We start from the raw sequence: 23042 nt of genomic DNA on the forward strand, positions 1-23042 counted from the left end.
TTCTTCTTGTAATTCTTTGGGTTTTCCTTTTTTCCCCACCTCTTGCTATTTGACTTTATGCTATTTTCTGGCTTCTTAAGAAGCACCTTCTTCAATTAGCTAGCCCCATTTACCTGACTACCTGTGAGCAGCTAAACTACAAGGTTGTTGAACTTTCACTGATAGATGCTATCTCGTCATCATTGGCACAAATAATCACGACCAGCCAAGGCTTTTGGTGAGATGCCCAACATTGAACGCTTGTTTCTAAGCAAAGGATCTCTGAAAAAGGCTGACAGTTGCTTTAGGATTCAGGGTTATGAGGTCTAAGAGGAAAGCAGAGCAAGAGAATGTTCTAAAGCCAAGAATCAGACTCATTTCTCTACATATGGCAACTGAAGGAGCCTCCATGTGGACAGTGGAATTCCCTCAGGTACCTGTATTTAGGATCAAAGCACTTTTAAAGTACAAAACCTAGAGTCTCTAAGGAATATAAACTACAAAACTATCTGAAGTGAACTTTATTTAACCTACAGCCTGGTGCCAACTCAAATATGCTGCAACCTCTGCATTTGAAAGAAGGCATTTACCTAGACTAAGTCGCAGATACATGGAAAAGCTATTATAGGGATAATCAGCCAAACTATAAAATGGAGCAGTCATAAAATGACAAAAACAGACACAACTCATAAACTGCCTTTCTCCCCTTCAGAATTCATGCAAGCACTCCCTTTGTGGGTTCTTTCAAACAAAGATAAAACTTTTGCCTTAAATAAACAGGGTGCATTAATGTCTATTTAAGCCATATAAATATATTGTCTTTAAAACAAATGTGATCTTACACAAAGGGCAGATGGTTCAACAAACAAGGTAATGGGAGGAGAATTAGAACCTTAGCCAGTTCCAGCCAAGAGAGCCCTGGCTACTGATCACCAGGCAGAGAGTAGACAGGATCCATCGAGTTTGGACTGGACTGTCAGCCTGGCCCTGCTCCGCTGTCCTAGGCATGCACAACTTGGGGAAAGTTCTTTGGGGTGGCCAGGGACACATCAGCACATCACCTCTCTGCACAGAGACGGACGGAATCAGGAAGAAAAACAGTTTCATGAACTGGCTGTGTTTTCTACTGAACTGTCTGGCCAATCTGAATTCCACCCTCTCTAGACTAACAAATTTGAACAAGGCTCCTATTTCACTCCAGGCTATTTTTCTGAAAGTTACCAAAGCACATTCTAAAGCCAGGTGGTGATTGTTTAAAAAACAACAACAACAACAAACTCCCCAACTATGGGCATCAGCAGATCTCCTCAAGTCTAGGCTGGACAGCACGAGCCCCAGTGGCGCCAGAAGCAGTGACTGGTGTACGGAGCAGGAAGAACTTCAGAGTCACAAGACTGGAGTCCTGGCTCCGCCACACACCAGCTGGGTGTGACTTGGGACAAGCCATCTGGCCTCTTGGGCCTAAGTTTGCCTGTCTGTAAGAAGAGATAACTTCCAGTTCCTTTCAGCTCTAACAATATGACTTGGAAGGTCTGGGCTCAAGGCACCCACCTTGCTGATTTCATCTGTAAAATGGGGGGGAAATGTCCACCCTACCTATGTCAAAGGGTTGGAGTGAGGATCAAATGAAATAATGAATGTGAATGGGCTTTGAAAAAGCATAAAGTGCTGCTGAACATAAGGTATTATTTTGTTTCCTATAGAAGAGCTAAGTAGAATAGCAAGGAGGATGCACAGTATGGGGGAGGAGCACTGACTTGAGTCAGAGGACTTGGGTTCGAATCCTGTCTGTGGCCCTCTTGAGGTGACTTTGGATCAATCACTTAACTCCTTCTAGGGCTCAGTTTCTTTACCTCTAAAATGAAGAGGCTGAACAAGATGGCCTCTGAAGGTCTCTTCCAGCTCTAGAGCTCCATGATCCTACAAGGAGGAAGAGACCGCTCCCATTATTCCTGGAGCTCTTCCATGCTGAGAGCCTGACCTCGAGTCCCCTGCATGGAGCTGGGACTCCACCTGGGAGGGAATGGAAGCGCCTCAGGTGTGTGCTGGCTAGCAGACCTGGGAATCTGTGAAGGGACCCGGTGGTGAGCCCGAGGTGACCAGGAGACGACTGTGCCTTCAAGTCTGCTGCTCAAGGTGATCATCCTGCGCCTGAGCAGCCCTCTAGCTCTCCAAATATTTTTACATCTGTCGTCACTCTTTATGCGAATCTCCATGGAATCTTCACAACAAGCACCCTTTTGAGGTCAGCAGGCAAGGGAGCACTGCACTGGCCTGGGGCAGTGACTGGGGGGCCAGACAAAGGGGTCATATCCTACCCTGGACACTTACTAGCTACGTGACCCTGGCCAAGTCACTTCACCTCAGATCTGTAAAACAGTAACCACCCCTAGAGTATCTATCTCACAGGGTTAGGGTAGGAATCAAACGGTATAATGTTGTGAGGTGTTTTACAAACCTTAAAATGCTATGTAAATGTCAAGTAGGTTTTTGTTCAAGACTTGTGATTTCATTGGAATAGGGAATTCCCAACCAATCCATCGTTTATTAATCACCTATGATGTTCTACAGGCACTGTGCCATGTTCCTGGCCCTCAGGAAGCATATATTCTATTAGGAGAGGCAGCCTGTACGTACACGTGCACACACACACACACACACACACACACACACACACACACACACACAATGAAGACAAGGTAATTCGTGGGAGGCAGTCTCAGTCAAGGCCTCCCTACAAGGAGGTACTACAGCAATGCTACGAGGGGGTAGCATGTCCCAAGCAAAGGGATGGGGACTGGGAGACAGAATGCTGTATGTGAGGAACAGTAAGTAGCCCGGTTTGGCTGGGTTAAAGAGTGCTTGAAAGGGAATTCTGTGTAAGAAGCCTGAAAAGGTAGTGTGAAGAGGGGCTGTAAAGGGCAGTGCTAAATGCCAGAGGGCTTTGTATCTGATACTCGAGGCAGTGCAGAGGACAGAATGCAGGACCTGGGGTCAGGAAGACTTGGGCTCAAATCTTGCCTCGGACACTGGGCAAGTCACTTCCCCTGTCTGCCTAGTTTCCTCATCTGTAAAATGAGCTGGAGAAGGAAATGGCACACTGCTCCATCAAATCACTCCATGAGGTTATCTTCGCCAAGAAAACCTCGTATGGGGTCACCTGACTGAAATGAGTGACTGACAACAACTACAGGTAGCATAATGCCAGGGGAATTTATTGATCAGGGAGTACCTGCACTTTAGGAAAATCACTTTGGAGTCTCTGTGAAGGATGGATTGCAAAGGAGAAAGCCTTGAGGAGGAACTAAGTTAAGAGACTGCAATAATTTTGCAGGCTCGAGGTGATGAGGCCTGATTTGGGGTGCTGAGCGTTCACAGAGAGAAGGGGGCCAATGTGAGAGATGTTGTGGAGGTACAACCAATGACAGCTGGAAATGACGACATATGTGGGAGCTAAGTGAGGGTGAGGAGCACAGGATGACTCCAAGGTCACAAACCCAAATGACTGTCAAGTTGGTGGTGGCCTTATGAGAAACAGGGAAGGGTTTGTTTCATTTTGGGGTGGGGAAGACAAGCATTTTACTAAGTGTTTACCAAGTGCCAGGCACTGTGCTAAGTGCTTTACAAGTATCTCTTTTGAAAGGATGGATTTGGGGGGAAAGATGAGCTCTATTTTGAACATAATTTAATTAGAGATGGACAAGAGATTTGGGGATATCCGCTTGAGAATGTGCAACTAGTGGTTGGGGCTACAGACATGGAGTTCAGAGTAGGGGAGATATAAACACGTCTATATCCAGCCAATCATCTTCATCAACCCTCATTCTCCTTGACCTTCCTGTAGCCTTTGGCACTGCTGGTCACCCTCTTCTTGATGCTCTCTTCCCTCTAGTTTTCAGGGACTCCCCTCTCTCCTGGTTCTCCTCCCATCCATCTGACCGTTCCTTCTCTGTCTTCTTTCATGCCCTTTAATACTAGGTGTCCTTCAGGGTTCAGGCCTGTGCCCCCTTCCATTCTCCTGCCATACTATTTCACTTAGTGATCTCATCATCTTCCATGGATTTAATTATTATCTTTATGCTAATGATTCTCAGATCTACTTATCTAGACCTACCTTTTGCTATCTCCAATCTCACATCTCCAACTGCCTTTCAGACATCTCAAACTGGATGTCCAGTAGACATCTTAAACTCATCATGTCCAAAATGAAACTCCTGAGCCCTCCTCCCCTCCTACCTTCTCTATTACTGTAGAAGGCAACACCATCCTCCCAGTCCCGCAGGCTCACCACCTGGGAGTCATCCTGGACTCCTCCCTCTCTCTCACCCCCCATACCCAAGCTGCTGCCAAAGCCTGTGGATTTCACCTCTGAAACATCTCTTCAACAGCCCCTCTTCTATCCTCTGACCCTGCCATCACTCTGGTGATGACCACAGTCACCTCACCTGTGGATTACTGCAGTAGCCTGCTGGTGGGTTTGCCTGCCTCCAGTCTCTCTCTGCTCTGGCCCATCCTCCAACTGGCCACTAAAATGATTTTCCCAAACAGCAGGTCTGGCAACGACACCTCTGTGCCTCTCTTCTAATGCCTCCAAGATCAAATACAAAAAGCTCTATTTGGCATTCAAAGGCCTTTAAAACCTACCCCTTCCTATTTTTCTAGTCTTCTTACACCTTACTCCAAGAAAAGTATTCTTTGATCCAGTGACACTAGCCTTCTGGCTGTTCCCTAAACAAGACATTTCATGTCTTGGCTCCAGACATTTTTTCTGGCTGTCCCCTATGCCTTTGGAATGCTCTCTCTCCTCTGCTCCATCTACTGACCTCTCTGGTTTCCTTTAAGTCTCGACTAAAATCCTACCTTTCATCAGAAGCCTTTCCCACCCCCTCTTAATTATTTCCTATTTATCCTATATCTAGCTTAGTCTGTATATATTTGCTGCGAGTTGCCCACCTGCCCCCCCACTCCCCACAGACTGTAAGCTCTTTGAGGGCAGGGGGTGTCTTTGGCCTCTTTCTGTCCCCCCAGAACTTAGAACAATACTTGGCACACAGAAGGTACTTAATGATTACTGACTCACTGGCTGATATACCTATTCCATACAAATAGACACATAAACACACAAATACACACATGGGAATCATCTGCAGAGAGATGACAACTGATCCTGTGGGAACTAATGAGGTCACCAAGAGCACAGAGAGAGTAAAGACTGTAGGACAGAGCCTTGGGGTGCACCTTGAAGTAGGGTATGGGTGATGAACTGGCGAAGGAGACAGAGTAGGAGTGGTCAGACAGTAGGAGAACCCAGGGAGTGGCATCAGAAAGGGAAAGCCCCCTTATCAATAAGAGGCTAAAGTGACCTGCCCAAGGTCACACAGCTAGCGGGAAACAGAGGTATTCCAGGCTGGACAACATCTCCTTCTGGGCCAGGTGAAACAGAGCTGAGGCTGACAGGTGACAGAGGCCTGGGATGTGAAGACTCTGATTCCCATTGGTTCTGTCCATCTCTAGCTCTGCGCACTTGAGCACACTGCTTCCCCTCTCTGGTCCTCAGTTTCCTTGGTCCCCCATCCAGATCTGTGATTTTACTGATGGGGGAAACTCCTGGAATGGAAACCCCCTCTATTGAAGCAGACAGTTCATATGTAACAATGTTTTACTTATTACTAGATCAGCAGTTCTCAAATTCTTTGGATTCAAGACCCCTTTGCAGTCTTAAAAGTTACTAAGGATCCCAAAGACCTTTTATTTATATGGATTACAGCTATCAATATTCACTGTATTAGAAATGAAGGCCTTTTAGTATTTATTACGAAGAATTTTGACCTTGCAGGCCCTCTGAAAAAGTCTTGGGCATCCCCCAGGATCCCTAGATCCCACCCTGAGAACCATCGCACCAGACCATAGATGGGCAGCTGGATGGACGTTTGACATGATCCCTTAAGGTTCAGCTGTAGCTCCAACATCATATGATTTTCTGACTCCCTGGGTCCTGCTATCCTCCTCTGATTTCTTTCTTTAATCACTAGTGCTAAGTCCCTCTTTAATGGAATATTTCCCATGGCCAGTATTTGATTATTGTGGTCATTTGCACTTCCTTAAACTCCCTTTGTGTGCACAAAAAAACAAACAAAAAACTACCCAAGATCAACATTAAAGGTCTGACTCTAGCCCACAAAACAACAAGGAAATTTAGACCCTTTGGCCCACCACATGCATAATCATAGATAGCTCTAAACTTGTGTTTAGCCAACGGGCCGAGCTCTGAAGCTACCCGTTTCCATGTTAAGTGGTAATTGCAATTTTGCTTGCTTTCTCATTTTGAAGACTTCCTGGCTGATTTTTTATAACACATCTAGTTCCCTCTGTACCAAGATATAATTATCCCAATTCCCCAAAGTGGCTAAGCTTATGATTCCAATCCTAGTTAGTTTATCAAAGGCAAAATGATCAAATAAAAAAAAGGTTTAAACCACATGTTGAAAAAAAGTAAATTGGCTTTCCTGTGTGCCCCAAGGACCACCACACTCCAGAGTCCAGGCACTGACCACATGAAGGAGTAAATTCCAAGAAGCAGAGGAGCCAATACACAGAAAACCTAAGCATTTCTAGAGAACTGACTCTGACTGGTGAAGCATTTTATAGCAATAAACTACAAAATAAATGCCAAATCATACATTTCCTAGAAAAACAAAACTGACTGCCAATTAAATACATTATCACTGCCACCCATGCCTCGATAGTGCTCTCTGGAAAATATGATAGCATTCATGGGTCAAGCCACAGTCCTGTGCCATACCAAACCAAGATCAAAGGCAGTTATTCCAATAACACTACAAATCAGTTTGCATTAGAGGGAGAGAATGAGAAGACAAGCATTAATGAGATTTTTAAAGAGACATGCTTTTGGGGTAGAATGAGTAATGGCATCTATAAGAAACTCAATTAAGGGGTCTCCTGTCAAACTAGACAGGTCAATGCTTATAGGCACTATACTGCTAACCAACAGAACTGTCAGAATCTGATAGAAACATATTTTCGCATGAGACTGAGGTATCAATTTTTCCAATACCTCAGACTCTCTCCCATTGCGAAGGGATGAATAGTGCGAATTGGTTGAATTTTTACTGCAAAGACAATCAACGGTCTCCTGGTACTTTCAGACATTGAATAACGATGCAAATGTTAAGTCAAATACAGGTCTTCCTCCTTCCCAATTTACAATAATGATAAACCAAAGGTAAATGTTCTAGTACTAGAGAGCATTTTGTCTTCTTAATGGGGTTTTCACATATACACCTCATTTAGTCCTCACAATATGGTGTGATGGGTTCATTACCTAGCCAGGTACAATGTGGACTGATTCACACAGCAAAATGGAATGGAAAGCAACACCCACAAAAGCACTCTCCCAAAGGAAGAAACCATGAGACCATGAACTTCCTTCCATTAACTCAAACAACCATTTCTTGAAACTAAGGATCTAAAACTGAATGTTTAAGTGTGTCAGACCATGGCAAGGTTCAGTGGCTGAAAGGGAGAATTGAGAAAGTTATTCTATGACTGTGTATGGTAAAAGTCATCTGTATAATACCTGTAACCAAAATCTGCCCTAAGGATTAAGTTCAGGAGGTAACATGAAAATTAACCCAAGGAGGAAATGTAGACTAATTTGAGTTTTTAGCCCTTGTCTAATTTTGAGAAATGAGTCACTTGTTCTCTCCTATCTCCGTCTTTCAGCTCTCTGAAGATGAAGAGGATATTCTTTCCCTAAACAACCATGAAAAATCAGCTAGATCAAAGTAGCCATGGTATCGTAAAACCATGCAATTGTGTTCGGTTTCCACAGGTCCAGTCTCCAAGTGTCCTGTTCCCCCTGCTTCCCAACTACGGCCTGCTGGCCACAACTCTCTCTTTATCTTCTCCCAATCCTTTCCTCAAGCATTCCGGTGGTCCCTTATATAACAGATCAAGTTCCTGCCATGCCATGGAAACTGTAAATCATCAGGGCAGAGATTTAGATAAAGAAGAAATCTTGGAAATCAACTATTTCAACTCTCTCATTTTATAGATAAGGAAACTTAGGCACTAAGAAGTGACCTGCCACAAAAGTAGTCAAAAGTAAAACCACATTTTGAACTCAGGTCCTTTAAATCCAATGCTCTTTCTAATACACTATGTGGCTACCAGCCTGCTGGCTGGCATACCCTACCTGAGACTAAATCAGTCTTAGGTTATGGTGAAATGAATCGAGTTGAAGCAACATTACATGGACATATCTCCATAACATTATGAAGAGGAATTTCATAAGACCACACTATTTCTATATCTTGGTGGATGGGCCAAATAACTAGGCTCTGTTGAGCTTTTTAACAAATTCCCTATAATGAAAAGCACAGTACTACAAATGTTTTCTTTGGTCCCTGATAGACAACAGTCCCTTTTAAAGAAAAGTACTTGATTACTGTGGATCATCAGGCAGAAGGAAGTTGAGCTTTTTAGAGTTCTTATATCAAGAAGCAATTTTTCTTCATTAACCCTACCCCACCCCTCACTCGAGTATCCAACCCTCCCCCTCCTAAAATCAAATATATCTAAGTTATCCACTTGAAAGAAGGCATCATCACAAAAGACCTAATAGTTTAGAAAAGAGGCACATGAATGATACCATTCACTGTAAACTATATATCAGTTCTACTGATTACTGTAAGTTCTACTAATTACTATAAAGGTAATTTCTAGCCACCAATTTTACTCCCTATGACAAAAGTATAGTACAGTCAAATAATGCGGCCCCAAGAGATTCATTATAATGGCATTTCACCTGTGCTTTCTTACCTTGGCAGCTGAGTTTGATACTCCATGTGTGACATTTCGTATAAGGCCCCCAACATTTCCATACTTTATTAATCCAGTAACACCTTCAGATACATCATTCAGAAGCCCCATAGGATTGCCAAGGAAATCAACTGACCCCAGTATCCTAGCAGCTTGACTAAGGAGTTCCTTTGAAATAATAATAGAGAAGAGAAATGTGATCAGCTTCTATTTAGATTACTAAGTCTGGTGTTCCTAAGCTAAAATATCAGAAATGCAAAAATATCCTCTTATTCTTACAATATAAACACAGCTTCAGGAATGAGAGGGCTTTCTCCTTTCATGGTTTCTACCCTAACTAGTCCCCTCCCCCATTCTCCCTATACATTCTCAGCTCAGAGACGATCTTTTAATTCTTTTTGAAAAATTAATTAATTAATTCTCTGTTTTCAACAATCACTTCCACAAGCTTTTGAGTTTTAAATTTTCTCCCCCTCCCTCACTGCATCCTTCCCCAAGAAGGCATGCAATCTGATATAGGCTCTACATATACACTCCTATTAAACATTAGAACCGATAGGAGGAACCACAAGAAAGAAGAAAAAAAGAAAACAGAAGAGAAAAAAAAAGAGCAAATAGCATGCTTCAATCTGCATTCAAATTCCGTAGTTCATTCTCTGGATGTGGATAGCATTTTCCCTCATGAGACTTTTGGAGATGTCTTAGATCGTTGCATTGCTGGGAAGAGCTAAGTCTATCAAAGTCATCCCACGACGTGGCTGTGACTGTGTACAACGTTCTCCTGGTTCTGCTCACTTCATTCTGAATTATTCTTTAAAGCCCTTTATTAGAACAAAATCAGCTAGCACATGGGCCTCACAGAACACTAAGTATGGATACAATGGCATGTTTGCACTAAGCGTCTTCATGGGTGAATCAGTAGTAGTTACAGAAGGAAGCAAAGGTAGGCAGACAGGGAGCAGTCTTCCTCCCCAACTGGTGGCTGAAAAAGTCACAAAATTTACCTCCATCTTAGGCTCTGACTCCCAATTCCATAGGATTCTGACTTTCACATTCCCACCCTCCCACCCCCTGCCAGCCATACTTCTCTGCTAATAGGTGGTATTCAGCTCCCCCTATAGCTCAAAGGAAACATTACCAACTACACAAGATACATTAAAAAGAAAAGGAAAAAAAATAGTCGTACCACAAAAGGCCAACAATGGATAGACTACTTGTGACTGTGACAGCTGACAAGTTGGACATGATCCTCACCAGCTGCTTGCTGAGAACCTATGGCATTGTGTTTATTTGTCCTTTTTAGTCTTAGGCAATAAAAATGAAAGAGAAAATGTACAACTTGGTTTTCACAGTGCCTGATTTTCAAACTAATGCCTAATCCTGGAGCTAAGGTCTTGGTGATTTTTTTTTTTTGCCACTTTCCTTTGCACATCTAGCAGCCTTTTCTTCCAGGCAGAGGAACACAATATAAACATGGACTTATGACTAGTACAGATCAAAGCACCCACTGCCTTTGATGTCACCATTCAAACCCTAGGAAAACCATCAACCTCAGAACTAGTAGAGGGGAAGCCACTTATAATGTCGGTATCAGGGAATAAGAAGGCAATCCCATCGTTCTTCAAGAAGCAAAATTCTGATGTGTGGCATATCAATAACGCCAGAAAGAGTGTGACTAATAAGCTATGATAGGCTTCTATTGAATTGCTTTAGTAGTAAGAGTCTTCAAACCATTAACATGCAAATGTATTTCCAATGTTCAGTACTCACCTCTTGGAAATGTTTGAGGACATCATTAATGATAAACTCTTTTGTTTCATAAGGGTGAACTCTAGTGAATGGGTCCAAGTTGATTACAGCATCTTCAAATCGAATGAGTGGAAATCCCAAGGTGCTTTTCAGGGCCTGATTAAAAACAAGAAAAGACTCCTTTTATCCATAGCCCTGACTTCTGCAGGATTCCAATTATCGTTTCCAGGGAGGTCACATGCCATATTAAATCAACAATAAAAAGAATCACAGCATTTCAGAGTTGGAAGGGACCTCAGTGGTCTCCAACTCAGCCCATCCCTGAACAAGAATCCTCGACATGACACACTAGTAAGCGGTTATTATGTCTTCGCTTAAAGTCATCTAAAGAAGAGGAAGCCACTACCTCCTGGAGCAGACTACTGCACCGTGAGATAGCAGTCACTGTTTTTGTCTAAATTCCTAGTGATATCTTTTGCCTTTGTGTTACTTTCATTGTCCAATATATCATTCTCCTCTACTTCTTCAAGAGAGCCATCTTTTATAACTATGAATTTTAAAATGAGGGGGGAAAAGCAGTTTAGCAAAACTAATATATCTGCCACGCCCACCGACACATGAGGTAGCACTCTATACCCACCTCAGAAGGGAGAAAGGGAGCTGCAGCTTGCTCTCTCTGTACAGGGGCCAAGTTTGAGCACTCTGAATTCGTGGAATTCAGCTTTAATTCTTCTGTTGCTGCAGTCACTGTGTTGTTCTGGTTCCATTCCACACTGTCTCTGTTCACGTATAGTTTTTGATGTCTCTCTGTATCGTGCATAGTCACTATGCCCATACAGCAATACTCCACTTCATTCATGTACAACAACTTGTTTAGCCAGACCCCAAATCAATAGGTATCTATTTTGTTTCTGGTTCTTTGCTGCTACAGAAGTGCTAGAAAGCTCTAATTTCTAGTCAGTTTGTCCTCTATTCTCCCTGAAGCTAAGACAAAACCTTTTGGTTTTTGGCCTTAGGTTCCCTCACCAAACTTGGCTCACCCTGACAGTATTCTTACAAAACCATGCCACAATTTCATATTTGTCCTTATTTATCCTTCCCTGCTTCCCTTTCTGTATGTGCTCAGCACAAGCATGTTAAGGACTTCATATATATACAGACCTGTCTTTTTTTTTTTTAAGCTTTACCTTTTGCTTCCTCTATGAAATGTTTCCCTGTGAATCTTCATAAATTCATTCCTGAAAACTTCCCGTCCTTTTTGGGTGACTGTTTATGTCTTTGTGACCTCACAGTTTAGCATGAAGCCTGGTACATAGAAAGCTTTTAATAAATGCTTGCTAATTGACTTCCCTTGGAAAAAAATTAGGTGACAGAATCCACCTAGCTATTGTTTTATACCTTTTAGATTTATAAATGCCTCTTGCTTTTTACCCCTCAGACATTTTCTAATTGCCATTCACCCTAACAGAATCCTTCCTTGTCATAAAGGGTTAAATAAAACCAACCCATGTAGTGCTATCTGGTAGCTTATGCAACATTCAGTACATGTGAGGCTGCAACACAGAATGGCAGAGGGTACCTCCTTGTGCATAATAAACCTGGCAAGGCAGGCAGGACCCAGTCTGTGAAGGCTTTAAATGCTACATGGAAGAGTTTACACTGGGATCCTAGAGGGAGCTACTACAGCTTTCTGAGTAGGAGAGTATCATAATTAGATGTACACTTTAAGACTTATCACTTTCAAGGCAGTGCTGAGAATAGATTGGAAAGGGGAAGAACTTAGGGGACAGAGACCCACAAGGAGGCTCTTGCAATAGTCCACATGAGAGATGAATGAATTCAAGGCATGAGTTCGAGCGGTGCCCATGTGAGTAGGGGGAAGGGGAAGAACTCAAGAGATCTGGAGACAGAAGCAGCAAGATGTGGGGAGTGCCTGGTTATGTGGGAGTGAGGCAGAGTGAGGAGGTGAGGATAACTGGGGACCTGGAAGACAACGGAGCCCTGAACAGAACTACAGAACGAAGGGAAAGAGAATGACTTCTGCTGGTAACAATTCTAGAGGCCCTCAGAAATGTCACAGCTGATTCCAAAGCAGTTACTGGGCACACAGAATCTTCTGCATTAATAACCACAGAGTGGCACTCTGGCTTCTGTCAGTTATCGGACTCTACATACCCATGGACACAACTGGCAGTTTTGTAACAACAAAGTTTTAAAATTGTGGCAACAGTCAAACAACTTTTTGTCCTGAAGTCCTCACTCCGCCACCCTAATTTACAGGTCACTTTTCTTCTGTAGGCCTTGAAAGGCCTTCACACATGATCACATTTAACATTACCAATCAAAGCTGCAGACAGGGGAGAGTCTGATTTTCCTCATTTTGCAGTGAGAGAAAGTGAGACTTAATTTTCTTGCTCAGGTCTTCAAGCAAATCCAATTCTATTTTCTACTCTGATTCTTAAAGAATTATTTTTTACCATAGGACAGGAAGTGAGATAAGGAACAACAGGCCAAAACATGAAACTAATTTACTGTGACTTCCTCAAACCAAACACTGGAAGAGGAAATACATACAGTAAAGACTTATCCAAACACTCCAGTATTTCTACGGTATTGTAAAAATTCTTGGACCATCAAAACACGTCCTCCCTATTTAGAAACCTACCAACACTTTGGCCAACTCAGAGGCGTAATCTGGCACTATGGTCTTCTCCCCTCTTCACTGACTTTGGGCCACAGACAGGTTTACGAAGGTGCTAGGATGCATCTAAATGGCATGAATTACTCTGCCACCTAGAGGTCACTCAAATTACATCCTTGGTCAGTTCAAGTGCATGAGTGATGGCTAAATAGGGCCTTTTTTTGCAGTAACCAATGACTAATCAAATACAGTAGTATACAAACCTGATGCTTATTTACACAGGTAGCAGGCGGTTTCCTGTCATAAAATCCTGGATGTTAAGAGAAAGCAGCTCTGTGCATATAGGTTCCTAATAAAAATAAGGAGCTGTCTACCTCCTACCTCCCCAGAAATGAATGCTTATAGAAGACTTACAGAAACTTCATAGTTGGGAGGAGAAATTACCTGCCTATATGCCATAAGATTTTAGATCATGAGCTGGGCCACCTCTTTCCTTTCTCAGTTTATTCTACGCTAAACAAAACTGTCTGGAATTCATTCTTTAAAGGTTTATTTATGGTACATAGTGACTGTTTATGTGAAATGGGGTATTTGCCCATTTCCCTCTTGGGACAGTGTTTAAGACTGCAAGGATATTTCCCTCTCTTGCTCTCTCTGAAATACAATTAACAATGCTGGAACTTTTTTTGTGAAAATCTGGTTTTTATTTAGGGAAGGGAAGAAAAAAAAGTTAAGGGTCTGAAATTTTCCAACAAATTATTTCAAGCCTTTGAGAAGACACTTCTGAGCTTTTTAAATAGTGTCTTTGTTTAAAATTTCCCCTTACCCCCTCCTTCTCACCAACTATTTAAAACTGGATTTTCTTCCAAACTACATTGCTCAATTAAACCTCTTCTTTTGTAACTCCTCAGAATGGAGAAAGGCCTCTTACAAGCTTTTGTAAGTTGGGAAACACCTTCCATTTTCAATATCTGTGAAAACCTTTAAAGAGCCCTGAACTCCTTTGGGCTTTTCAATAATAGTATAAATTGATGGGAAGTACTAACAACTTTGGGTTCCAGGAGTAACTATGCCATGGCCTGACTGTGGGAACTTGGGTTAAGTACCCTGACCTCTCTAGGACTCAGTTTCTCCTTCTGTGAAATGGGAATCAAAGTAAATAACAAACGTGAGAGTACTTTCAGTTCTTCAGGAGATATACACTATATACTACAACAATGAACCCACTGGCAGTGTAAATCTATAGAGGTCTCCTCTCTGGCCCAGAAAAATGGAATCAGACTGAATAGTCGCACCAAAGTCACAGTTAACTTTTGGTCAGACTATGATGATTCCTCTTCAAGGATAGGATGAGATTTTCCTAAGGCTATTACCAAGTACATCTTTTAGCCATTACATATTCATCTATAAAGAGCACATTACCTTCTTAGGAAATCCTAACAAAATGATGTCACTATGTTCAAAATCTCAGAATGAAATGAGGTCATTTTATTAGTCTTGAGGCCTGAGAAGCAAAAACTAAGACCCAGTACAGTGGAGACCTCTAGATTACTTGAAGTTCTAAATCTCACTGTACTCAGTGTTTTCAGCTCCCTTCCTCCACCCACCCATATACCCCTCCCAACATCCCCCCATACACATACATGCCTCATCATATGATCATCTCATTTAATGTGTTTACCAACGAATGGAGAAGTACCTTAAAAATATTCCTTCAGTATGGCTTAGTGCCTAGATGGGACATTTTACTTAAATCAGTGATTTCCTGTCTATTGTACACATTTTAACATTTATATATAAAATTATAATGCATTAGCAGTCTTGAGGAAAAATTGTCTGCTGGGATAAGTATTTGAGTTTCCTATCAAGAGGTTTAAAAAAAACCAGGAAATGCCTGACATCAGTTTGCTGGGAGAATGCCCAAGAGTTCTGGGGGGAATATACACTTTATCAAGCAAACTCATTCTGAAAGGTTACACAAGTCAAGTGCACACTTGTGGATGTTAGCAAGATAGTGGTTTTCCCATGGTTTTCCCCCACTTCCATGTTCAGTATAAGCATCCATGGGAAAAGTGGAATAAACCAGACTAAGAAGTGGTGCAGTAAGTCTTCCAAGGCCCCATGCCTCCTCAGATGGATGGGATAAGCACTAATGGGTTCCCTGGTCTGGGCCCTCCAGAACTGGGAACAGTCCTGAGTGCAAACCCAAAGACTCCTGCCTGGGGAGGCAATGTGCTGCCCAGGGAGGAAAACTCGACAAGAAGACAGACCTTTAGTTCACACTTTGGCACAAACTCTGTGTGTCACCTTAGGCAAGACATTGTACATCTCTGGGCCTCAGTCCCTTCATCTGTAAAATGAGGGACAGGTTAAATGATTTCCAAATGTCCCCGGTGGTTTTAAAATTGTGATTCTACACACTCCTAAGGGGAGGAGCCAAAGTTATGTATTTACTGGTTGACATGAAGAAGTTCCTTAAAATAAAGGCTTTTTGATGATAATGAAAAAAACAAAGATGGTGCTTTGTGTCCTTACTGATGTAGCTATCACATGGATGAGAAATGCACTAAAGTGATTTGAGGGTACCAACTTCCTGTAAGAAAGACTATAAATATTTTCTGGAAAAGAAAACGTTAAGAAGACAAAGCTGAGCATTAATGTACATGTTTACCCCATGGAAAAGTCTACTTTGAGACTCATCTACACAGTTACCTTTTGGACACTACCATACCTTAAGATCTAAAGGCAGCTTGTTGGAGGTGAATACGCTCAGTTTGATCTGAGGTAGGCTGATTTTGAGATTTTCAAAGTAGTACCGAGTCGGTGTCCCATCTTGTTCAACAGTCTTTTCGTGGAGGTTTTCATCATATTTTTCCACCTCTGGAAGAAAAAACAGAGCAGAACCATAGTTTGAACCCACTGAGAGGTTACTCAGACAAATGTACTCAAATTTACTGGGAAAAAAAATAATTTACTGAAAAAAGAAAACTTCAAATCTAACCTACTATAGCAACAAGCATGAGATTCTGGATACCATCCTTGTGCAATGTACCTACACTCTGTGATGCCCTGTTGTGCCATATTTTCTTCGTTCAGTCTCCTAACGTGGGCCTTTATATGATCTGGCAATTAATGGCTTTGAAAAAAATTGGTAAGGGTTTAAAACTAGGAGTCCTCATTGGTAGGTTTTCTAAACTATCATCTTTTCATTAACCCAAATCTGTTAATTTCATTCTACAAAAACAGTAAATTTATATATGATGGGGGAGAATCTCATTAATGAGACAACCTAGTAGGCCTCTTCTATTAAGTTACTAAACATTTATTAAGTACCTACTGTGTGCCAGGCACTGTGCTAAGTGCTGGGGATTCAAAAAGAGGCAAAAGACAGTCCCTGCCTTCAAGAAGCTCATAATCTAACGAGGGAGACAGTATGCAAACAAATATATACAAACAAACTATATACAGTGTAAATAGGAAATGATTAAAAGCATGGAGCTAGAATTAAGAGGGGTTGGGAAAGACTTCTTTGGAGCAGATGAGATTTGAGTTGAGACTTCAAGGAAGCCAAAAGGCAGAGATGAAGAAGAGAATATTTCAGGCATGATGGATTTAAGAGAAGAGAAAATGCCTGCAGCTGGGAAACCTTATTGAGGGAACAGCAAGGGGGCAAATGTCACTGGATCAGGGAGTACAAGAAGGGCTGTAAGGTGTAATAAGACTAAAAAAGTAAGGGGTGAGGGGCAGGAAGGCAGGTTACAGAGGACTCTGAACACCAAGCACAGGATTTTGTCTGCTGTTCTAGAGGCAATAGAGAGCTAATGGAGTTTATTGGGGGGGAGGGGGGGCGGCAGCGGGACACGGTCAGACCTGTTCTTTGGGAAAATCACTTTGGTTGCTAAATGTAGGATGGATTGCAATGCCTCAAGGCAGGCAGACCCATCAGCAGCTACGGCAATAGTCCAAATGTGAGTTGATGAGGACTAGCACCGGGGTAGGGGCAGTATCAGTGGAGAAGAGGGGAAATATCTGACAGTTGTTGCAAAGGTGAAATCAATGGGCCTTGGCTATAGGTTGGACATTCAAAGTGAGAAATAGTGAGGAGTCAAGGATGACGCCTATGTTTCAAGTATGGACTGGGAGGATGGTGTTGTCCTTGATAGAATAAAGAAGTTAGGAGTGTAGGAAGCTTTAGGGAGAAAGAGAGTAAGTTCAATTCTGGACATGTTGATTTTAAGATGTCTACTGAACATCTAGGTAGAGACATCTGAAACGCAGAGGGAGAAAAGAAAAGGGCCCAGGACAGAGTCCAGTTGGACATCTATGATTAGAGGGCATGACACTGAGAAGTAGTAGTCTGGCAAGTAGGAGGAGAATCAGGAGAGAGAGTATCCCAAAACCCTAGAGAGAAGAGAGAAGAGAGCACCGAGGGGAAGAGGATGATCAACAGTGTAAAAGCCTGCACAGAGTTTGAAGAGAATGGGGACTGAGGCAAGTCCCCTGGATTTTACAATGAAGAGACCCATGGTCACTTTGGAGAGAGTAGCTTTGGTGGAATAACTTTGGAAGCTGGGCCATCAGGGATTAAGAAGAGAGTGAGAGGAGAGAAAGTGAAAAGAAAATTTCTATTCCACAAAGTACACTATATTTCTAATAAACTTAGAAAACAGGCTGAACTTGAGCCATAAGCAGGACTCTCTTCCTAAAGGCATATGTTCATTTCAACAGGAAAGTGAAGGCAGATTTTCTTTAATTCCAGAAGAGATAAAAATGAATATATACAGTGATGTTCACTTTGTCCATGAATCTTATCCATGCAGATGTGAATAGTTCCTGTTGTTCATTTTTCATTTTTGAAGAGGACCAATGACATCATGAGGTAATGTCTTATTCTACATGTGAATTGGATTTAAGTGAGAAAGAGTTGCACAAGTCTCACTCTCTCTCCCAGAGTCATCTAAGTCCAGTGGCAGGACAAACGTCAGGATGACTGGCGATGGCCTGGGATGTAGTGGACGGCCTTGGCATCTTCGATGGCCAGCCAAGCTTTAAGTGTTCCATAGAGGATGCTTCAGCTGCCTTCGTGGCCCATTGGAACAAACTGTTCTCATCTGCTGGGGAAAGTCTTCCCATGCTTGGGGGTAGGCATCACTCTAGCTCACTGTCAGGTCTGAGGTTACACTCCATCTATTTTAGCCCATCTGTCAAAACAGTTCAACTGGGGTGTAGCCTCTGCATGTGCCACAGCTTCTTGGAGCTAGAGGGAAGAGTTGGATGACAGGTGGACACCAAAGGTGAACGAGCAGTTCTGAAAAGGCCTCGGCAAGCCCACACACCACAGGTGCTAGTCCTCCCTCAACACCCTTAGTCTGATGTGATAAGACAAAAAAACTAGAGGGGACTTAAAGGTCATCCAGTCCAATTCTCATTTTATACATAAGGAAACTGAGGCCCAGAGGGGCTCAAGCAGTTAATTCCCATTTGGTTTCCCCTGCCTCACAATGATCCAGGTGAAACTCGGAGCCCAAAGGACATTTACTTGTCAAATTGACTCATCAGACTGTTCTCAGTTCTGACAAAGGAATGAAAAGGCTTAGGGGAAGACTGCTAATGCAAGTGATGTTGAGGCCTCTCTGGAAATGCCCAGGAGACAAATGCGGCCTTGGGAAGCAGCGATGCTCAAGTGAGGGGAGGGCTATGATCCAAAAGGATAAAAAACAAAGACAAAAACCTAGACCCAGTACACGCAGCCTGCAGAGAAGCTTATTTACAACAATGTACAAGAAATATATATCCATGAGTCATGTTGTAAAGAAGAATTAGAACCAATGGGAGGAACCACAGGAAAGAGGAAACAAAACGGAAAAAAAAAAGAGCCAACAGCACGCTTCGATCTGCATCCAGACTCCATTCCATCATGAGACTTATGCATCTTAGATCCTGAAAGTAAAATTCCACACAAAGGGACCAAAAAGGAACAGAAAATCTGCAAGCAAGGCCTCAAGTGACTGGCTCAATGAATCCCAAAAAGCAGCGGAGTTCCATGCACAGTCAGGAAGCTTGCTGCCGACCCTCCTCATTCCATTCAGTGTTCCAATTCTGAGTCGGGCCAAAGGAGCACAGATAGCTCCTTGATATCACGTGTGTACATATACATACGTGCAAGCATGCACACAGAGTTTGGGACAATTTTTTCTTTTAAGTCAATAAGCATTTATTAAGTGCTTGTGATATGACAGGCACTGCGCCAACCAGCCCAGATATAACCCACCAAGTGTTATTCAGTAAAACATATCTCCAGGATCTATATCTGCTCTAACTTGAGGAAAGGCCACTGCTGAAGTCTTTATGAACTGTAAGTCTGTCTGCTCTTACAAGGGACTTTTTAAAACCAAGAGAAAAGCCCAAATAAGGAATTCAGAAGGACAAATGTCTACTTCCTATACTTCATTATTCTGGTAGATGTTTAGGCTCTACAAATATCTTACCTCTCTCTTCTTCCCTCAAAAGAAAGTAAAGTAACTAGAAAATTTAAAAATTACATTATAACCCAAGGGTATAGAAGGGAGAAGTTAAGGGGTTGAGGCTGGCCAAGAGTTTTCTCAGGAAGACCAAAGGAACTGCCCAGGGAAACAAATGCATAGGGCTCTGATTTCTAAACCTCACTCTGTTTAACAAACAAAGGTTAGAAAACAAAGTGGTTTGCTAAATGACTAACATTATTTCTGTCATCCTAGATTAGGGGAATCAAGATAGAGACATAAAAAAGTAACATTAAAATTACTTCCCATAATCCAGCCACAGTGTGTGCCTGTGGTCCCCTAATGGGTTGCCTTCTGCTACATTCAGAAGCTAGTCACTGAATCATCATTTCTTATGGCATGTCATAACGAGCTTTTGAGACCAGGATGAGAGGTAAGAAGGGAGGGGCCGGGGCACCAGAAATTTCTCATTTTCAAAGAGAGACAAAAAAGGGATGCCTTCTTGGATAAACACTGAGTCACTAATTAGAGCATTAGGCATTACCTGATTCTGCTTGGTCATAGCCGAAGAAACTTAACAATTTAAGGAGGAGTTTCTCTTCAATTTGCACCGTGAACCTCTGAGCAGTGATCATCAGATGCTAGAGATAAACAAATCTTGATTTACAGTGAGAATAACAGAAGGGACATCCATCTGTACCATTAATAAGTCTCCAGTGACATGACACAGTTTCTTTATTCACATGATTTCATAACCAGGGATAGGCTGCCAAATTGCTTCTGGCTCTTCTCTACTTAGCTACAATTAACCCCAAACTGCAGGTTTTAAATAAACAATTTAGCATCTGATTGTCTAGTTCCTAGGGCATCTGGGTCTGATTACTCAGGGCTGAGGTTTCAGATGCATCATGGTTGATAGGACTTTATAGTCCTCCCTTTAGATGGATTGTAACTAATGTCAGGATCAGCATCACTGACTTTGTGGGTTCAGGCCCCGCATGGGGGCTCAGTCCCAGGGCACTGCTGACATAAGGGCAGATCAATGGGAGGCAACCTTTCATTCCAATTCCTCAGCGATGGGGGTCTCCAATTTATCTAGGCGTTCTGGTAGCGGTAGCTGGCTCTACACAAAAGGATCTCTCCAGTGCTTCACACAATGCCGAGCACACGCTGATGAGGCACTTCATCACTGCCTGCTGGCTGACTGACAATCCCTCTGTTACCCTCCTCCAGTCCCTCTCCCATGATGGCAATGGTGCCTAGGCAGTTCCATCTTTGAATCTACTTGGATCATGTCTGAGCCTGATCAAGAGAACTGAAGCTTTATTTTACTGAGGAAACTACGAGGAATTGAACTGACAGCCTTCATACGCTCCGTTCTACCATCTGGCTTCTTATCAACCCTTAGAAGTAATTTAAGAACCTCAGGCACTCCAAGACAGCAGTCCTTTTACACACGATATATATGATTTAATAGCACCACACCATTTCTATTCATACTGTTTGTATGGCTTTGAGACTTGGCTCTAAAGAGAACACATCAAAATACATCACACCCTGCCCAAGACAAGCTTACCTTGTAGATGTTAGTCAGGGAACTCTTACTAGGGAACTTGACTGCATTGACTTGTACGGCTGGGCCCACCTCAATGACTTCATTCTCATTACTCAAAGGGGTGACAAAAAGCATGAAGGGCTGGGTGGTGCCAATGAGTTGATTGTCCACCTATTATAGAAAAACACAATGAGAAACATTTTACCACAAAATGTTCATTCTATGTTTCAGGCCACATAATGTACACATTAGTCAAAGTAATAATTGCTATTTTACACTCTCACTCAACAACAAGGAAAAAAAAGTATTTTCCTTGAGCTCAGTTAACTAAAAGCTGAGAATCAGTCATTTAGAATTGCTAGCAAATGGAAACAGCTTATAACCAAAGAATGACAGGCTCTTCCAGGAATCTTCTTTCCTCCCAGTATCAAGCATGAATTTAATGTTCCTTTGACATAGCTCCCTGAGTACCTGCCAATGCTAATATTGAAAGCTTTGTGTCTCTACCTTCAGTGGTCTGGGAATGCCAATGGGTTCTCTGCAGGAAGAGGTGACTGTGACTTTTTATTTTGTAGATGAGTATTATAGGGCCACCATGCACTGACTGCTGACATCCTCTCAAATTTCATTAGTGGCAGAAATGAAACCATCACTGTTGAAAGATGTGAAAAATTGGTCCAAAACCCTCAGAAATATTTTTGGAACAAGCAGATATCAGTTCTCTGAGAAATATGAAATGCTGATGACAGGTACATGTATGTTACTGAATTCACAGAATGGAACTAAAAATAATTTACTTATAAATGGAGCCTATGAAAAGGTTAAGATCCAAGAAGTGGAATCAAAAGGTCCTTAATAGATAATTTCCATGTGAACTCAAACAACAGTGCCAACAAGCAGCACAAAACAAATGGCTAAATCATGAACATTCATTTGCAGAAACAGAGGGGCTTATAAAGGCCATTCAGGACCACGTTATTGCCACCAGAAATTATTGGATGGGTTATCTTTAAGGGGCAGCTAGGTGGTACAGTGGATAGACTCAGGAAGACTCATCTTCAAATCTGGCCTCAGATACTTACTAGCTGGATGACCCCAGACAAGTCACTTAACCCTACTTGCCTCAGTTTCCTCATCTGTTAAATAAGCTGGAGAAGGAAATGGCAAAGCACTCCTGTGTCTTTGCCAAAAACAAAACAAAAACGCACAAATGGAGTCATAAAAAATTAGACACAACTGAAAAAGGACTTAACTAGTATCCTTAAGGAGCACAGATACAATGATCAATATATTTTGCAAGGGAAACAGTAGAAACTGTGCCACATATCACTTTAATTTAAAAAAAAAATAGTACCTAACAAATATCTTTCAAGACATGTCCTAGATGCTAGTATTATACAAGAGAAGCTGACAAATAACAAATCTCAATACTACAAACATGAATCTCAAAATAGGTTTAGAAATTCAACCAAAAAATGGTACTAGAAACGAACCATTATCACATGGGCAGACAGAAGAAGGATCCATAAAAATGAAGACCATTTTAAATAATGTCACTATTTATCAAACATTTATTTATCTCCAAGATTTACGGGATAAAAAGCTTTCAAAAGAGAGAGTCCTAGCAGAGGAGAGGAGGATGGCAAAGGCACAGGCCAAGGTACGCGTTGTCCCTGCCGTCCTGCTTGCTTCTAGAGCTGTATGAAGGATACTTTCAGGGAGCACACCGAGGTGGAGAAGCTGACAGCCTAACCCTTTGAATTCAATTACAGAAAATAGTTCTTTTCTTCCCCTG

General features: G+C 42.2%; 1 protein-coding gene across 1 annotated transcript in view; it reads right to left on the minus strand.

Annotated features, from left to right (window-relative positions):
- The window catches only part of VPS13D (vacuolar protein sorting 13 homolog D), a 328743-nt gene that overhangs the window by 124089 nt on the left and 181612 nt on the right, over positions 1–23042 (minus strand). The window contains exons 61-65 of the mRNA XM_020973579.2: positions 21269–21418; positions 20237–20333; positions 15942–16090; positions 10591–10725; positions 8821–8988 (exon numbers count right to left, since the gene is read on the minus strand). Coding sequence (XP_020829238.1) covers positions 8821–8988; positions 10591–10725; positions 15942–16090; positions 20237–20333; positions 21269–21418 — 699 coding nt within the window. The remainder of the gene's footprint in view (positions 1–8820; positions 8989–10590; positions 10726–15941; positions 16091–20236; positions 20334–21268; positions 21419–23042) is intronic.

Source organism: Phascolarctos cinereus, unplaced genomic scaffold (assembly GCF_003287225.1).
Source record: "Phascolarctos cinereus isolate Bilbo 61053 unplaced genomic scaffold, phaCin_HiC Scaffold_726;HRSCAF=1367, whole genome shotgun sequence".
In the NCBI taxonomy this organism is placed as follows: Eukaryota; Metazoa; Chordata; class Mammalia; order Diprotodontia; family Phascolarctidae; genus Phascolarctos; species Phascolarctos cinereus.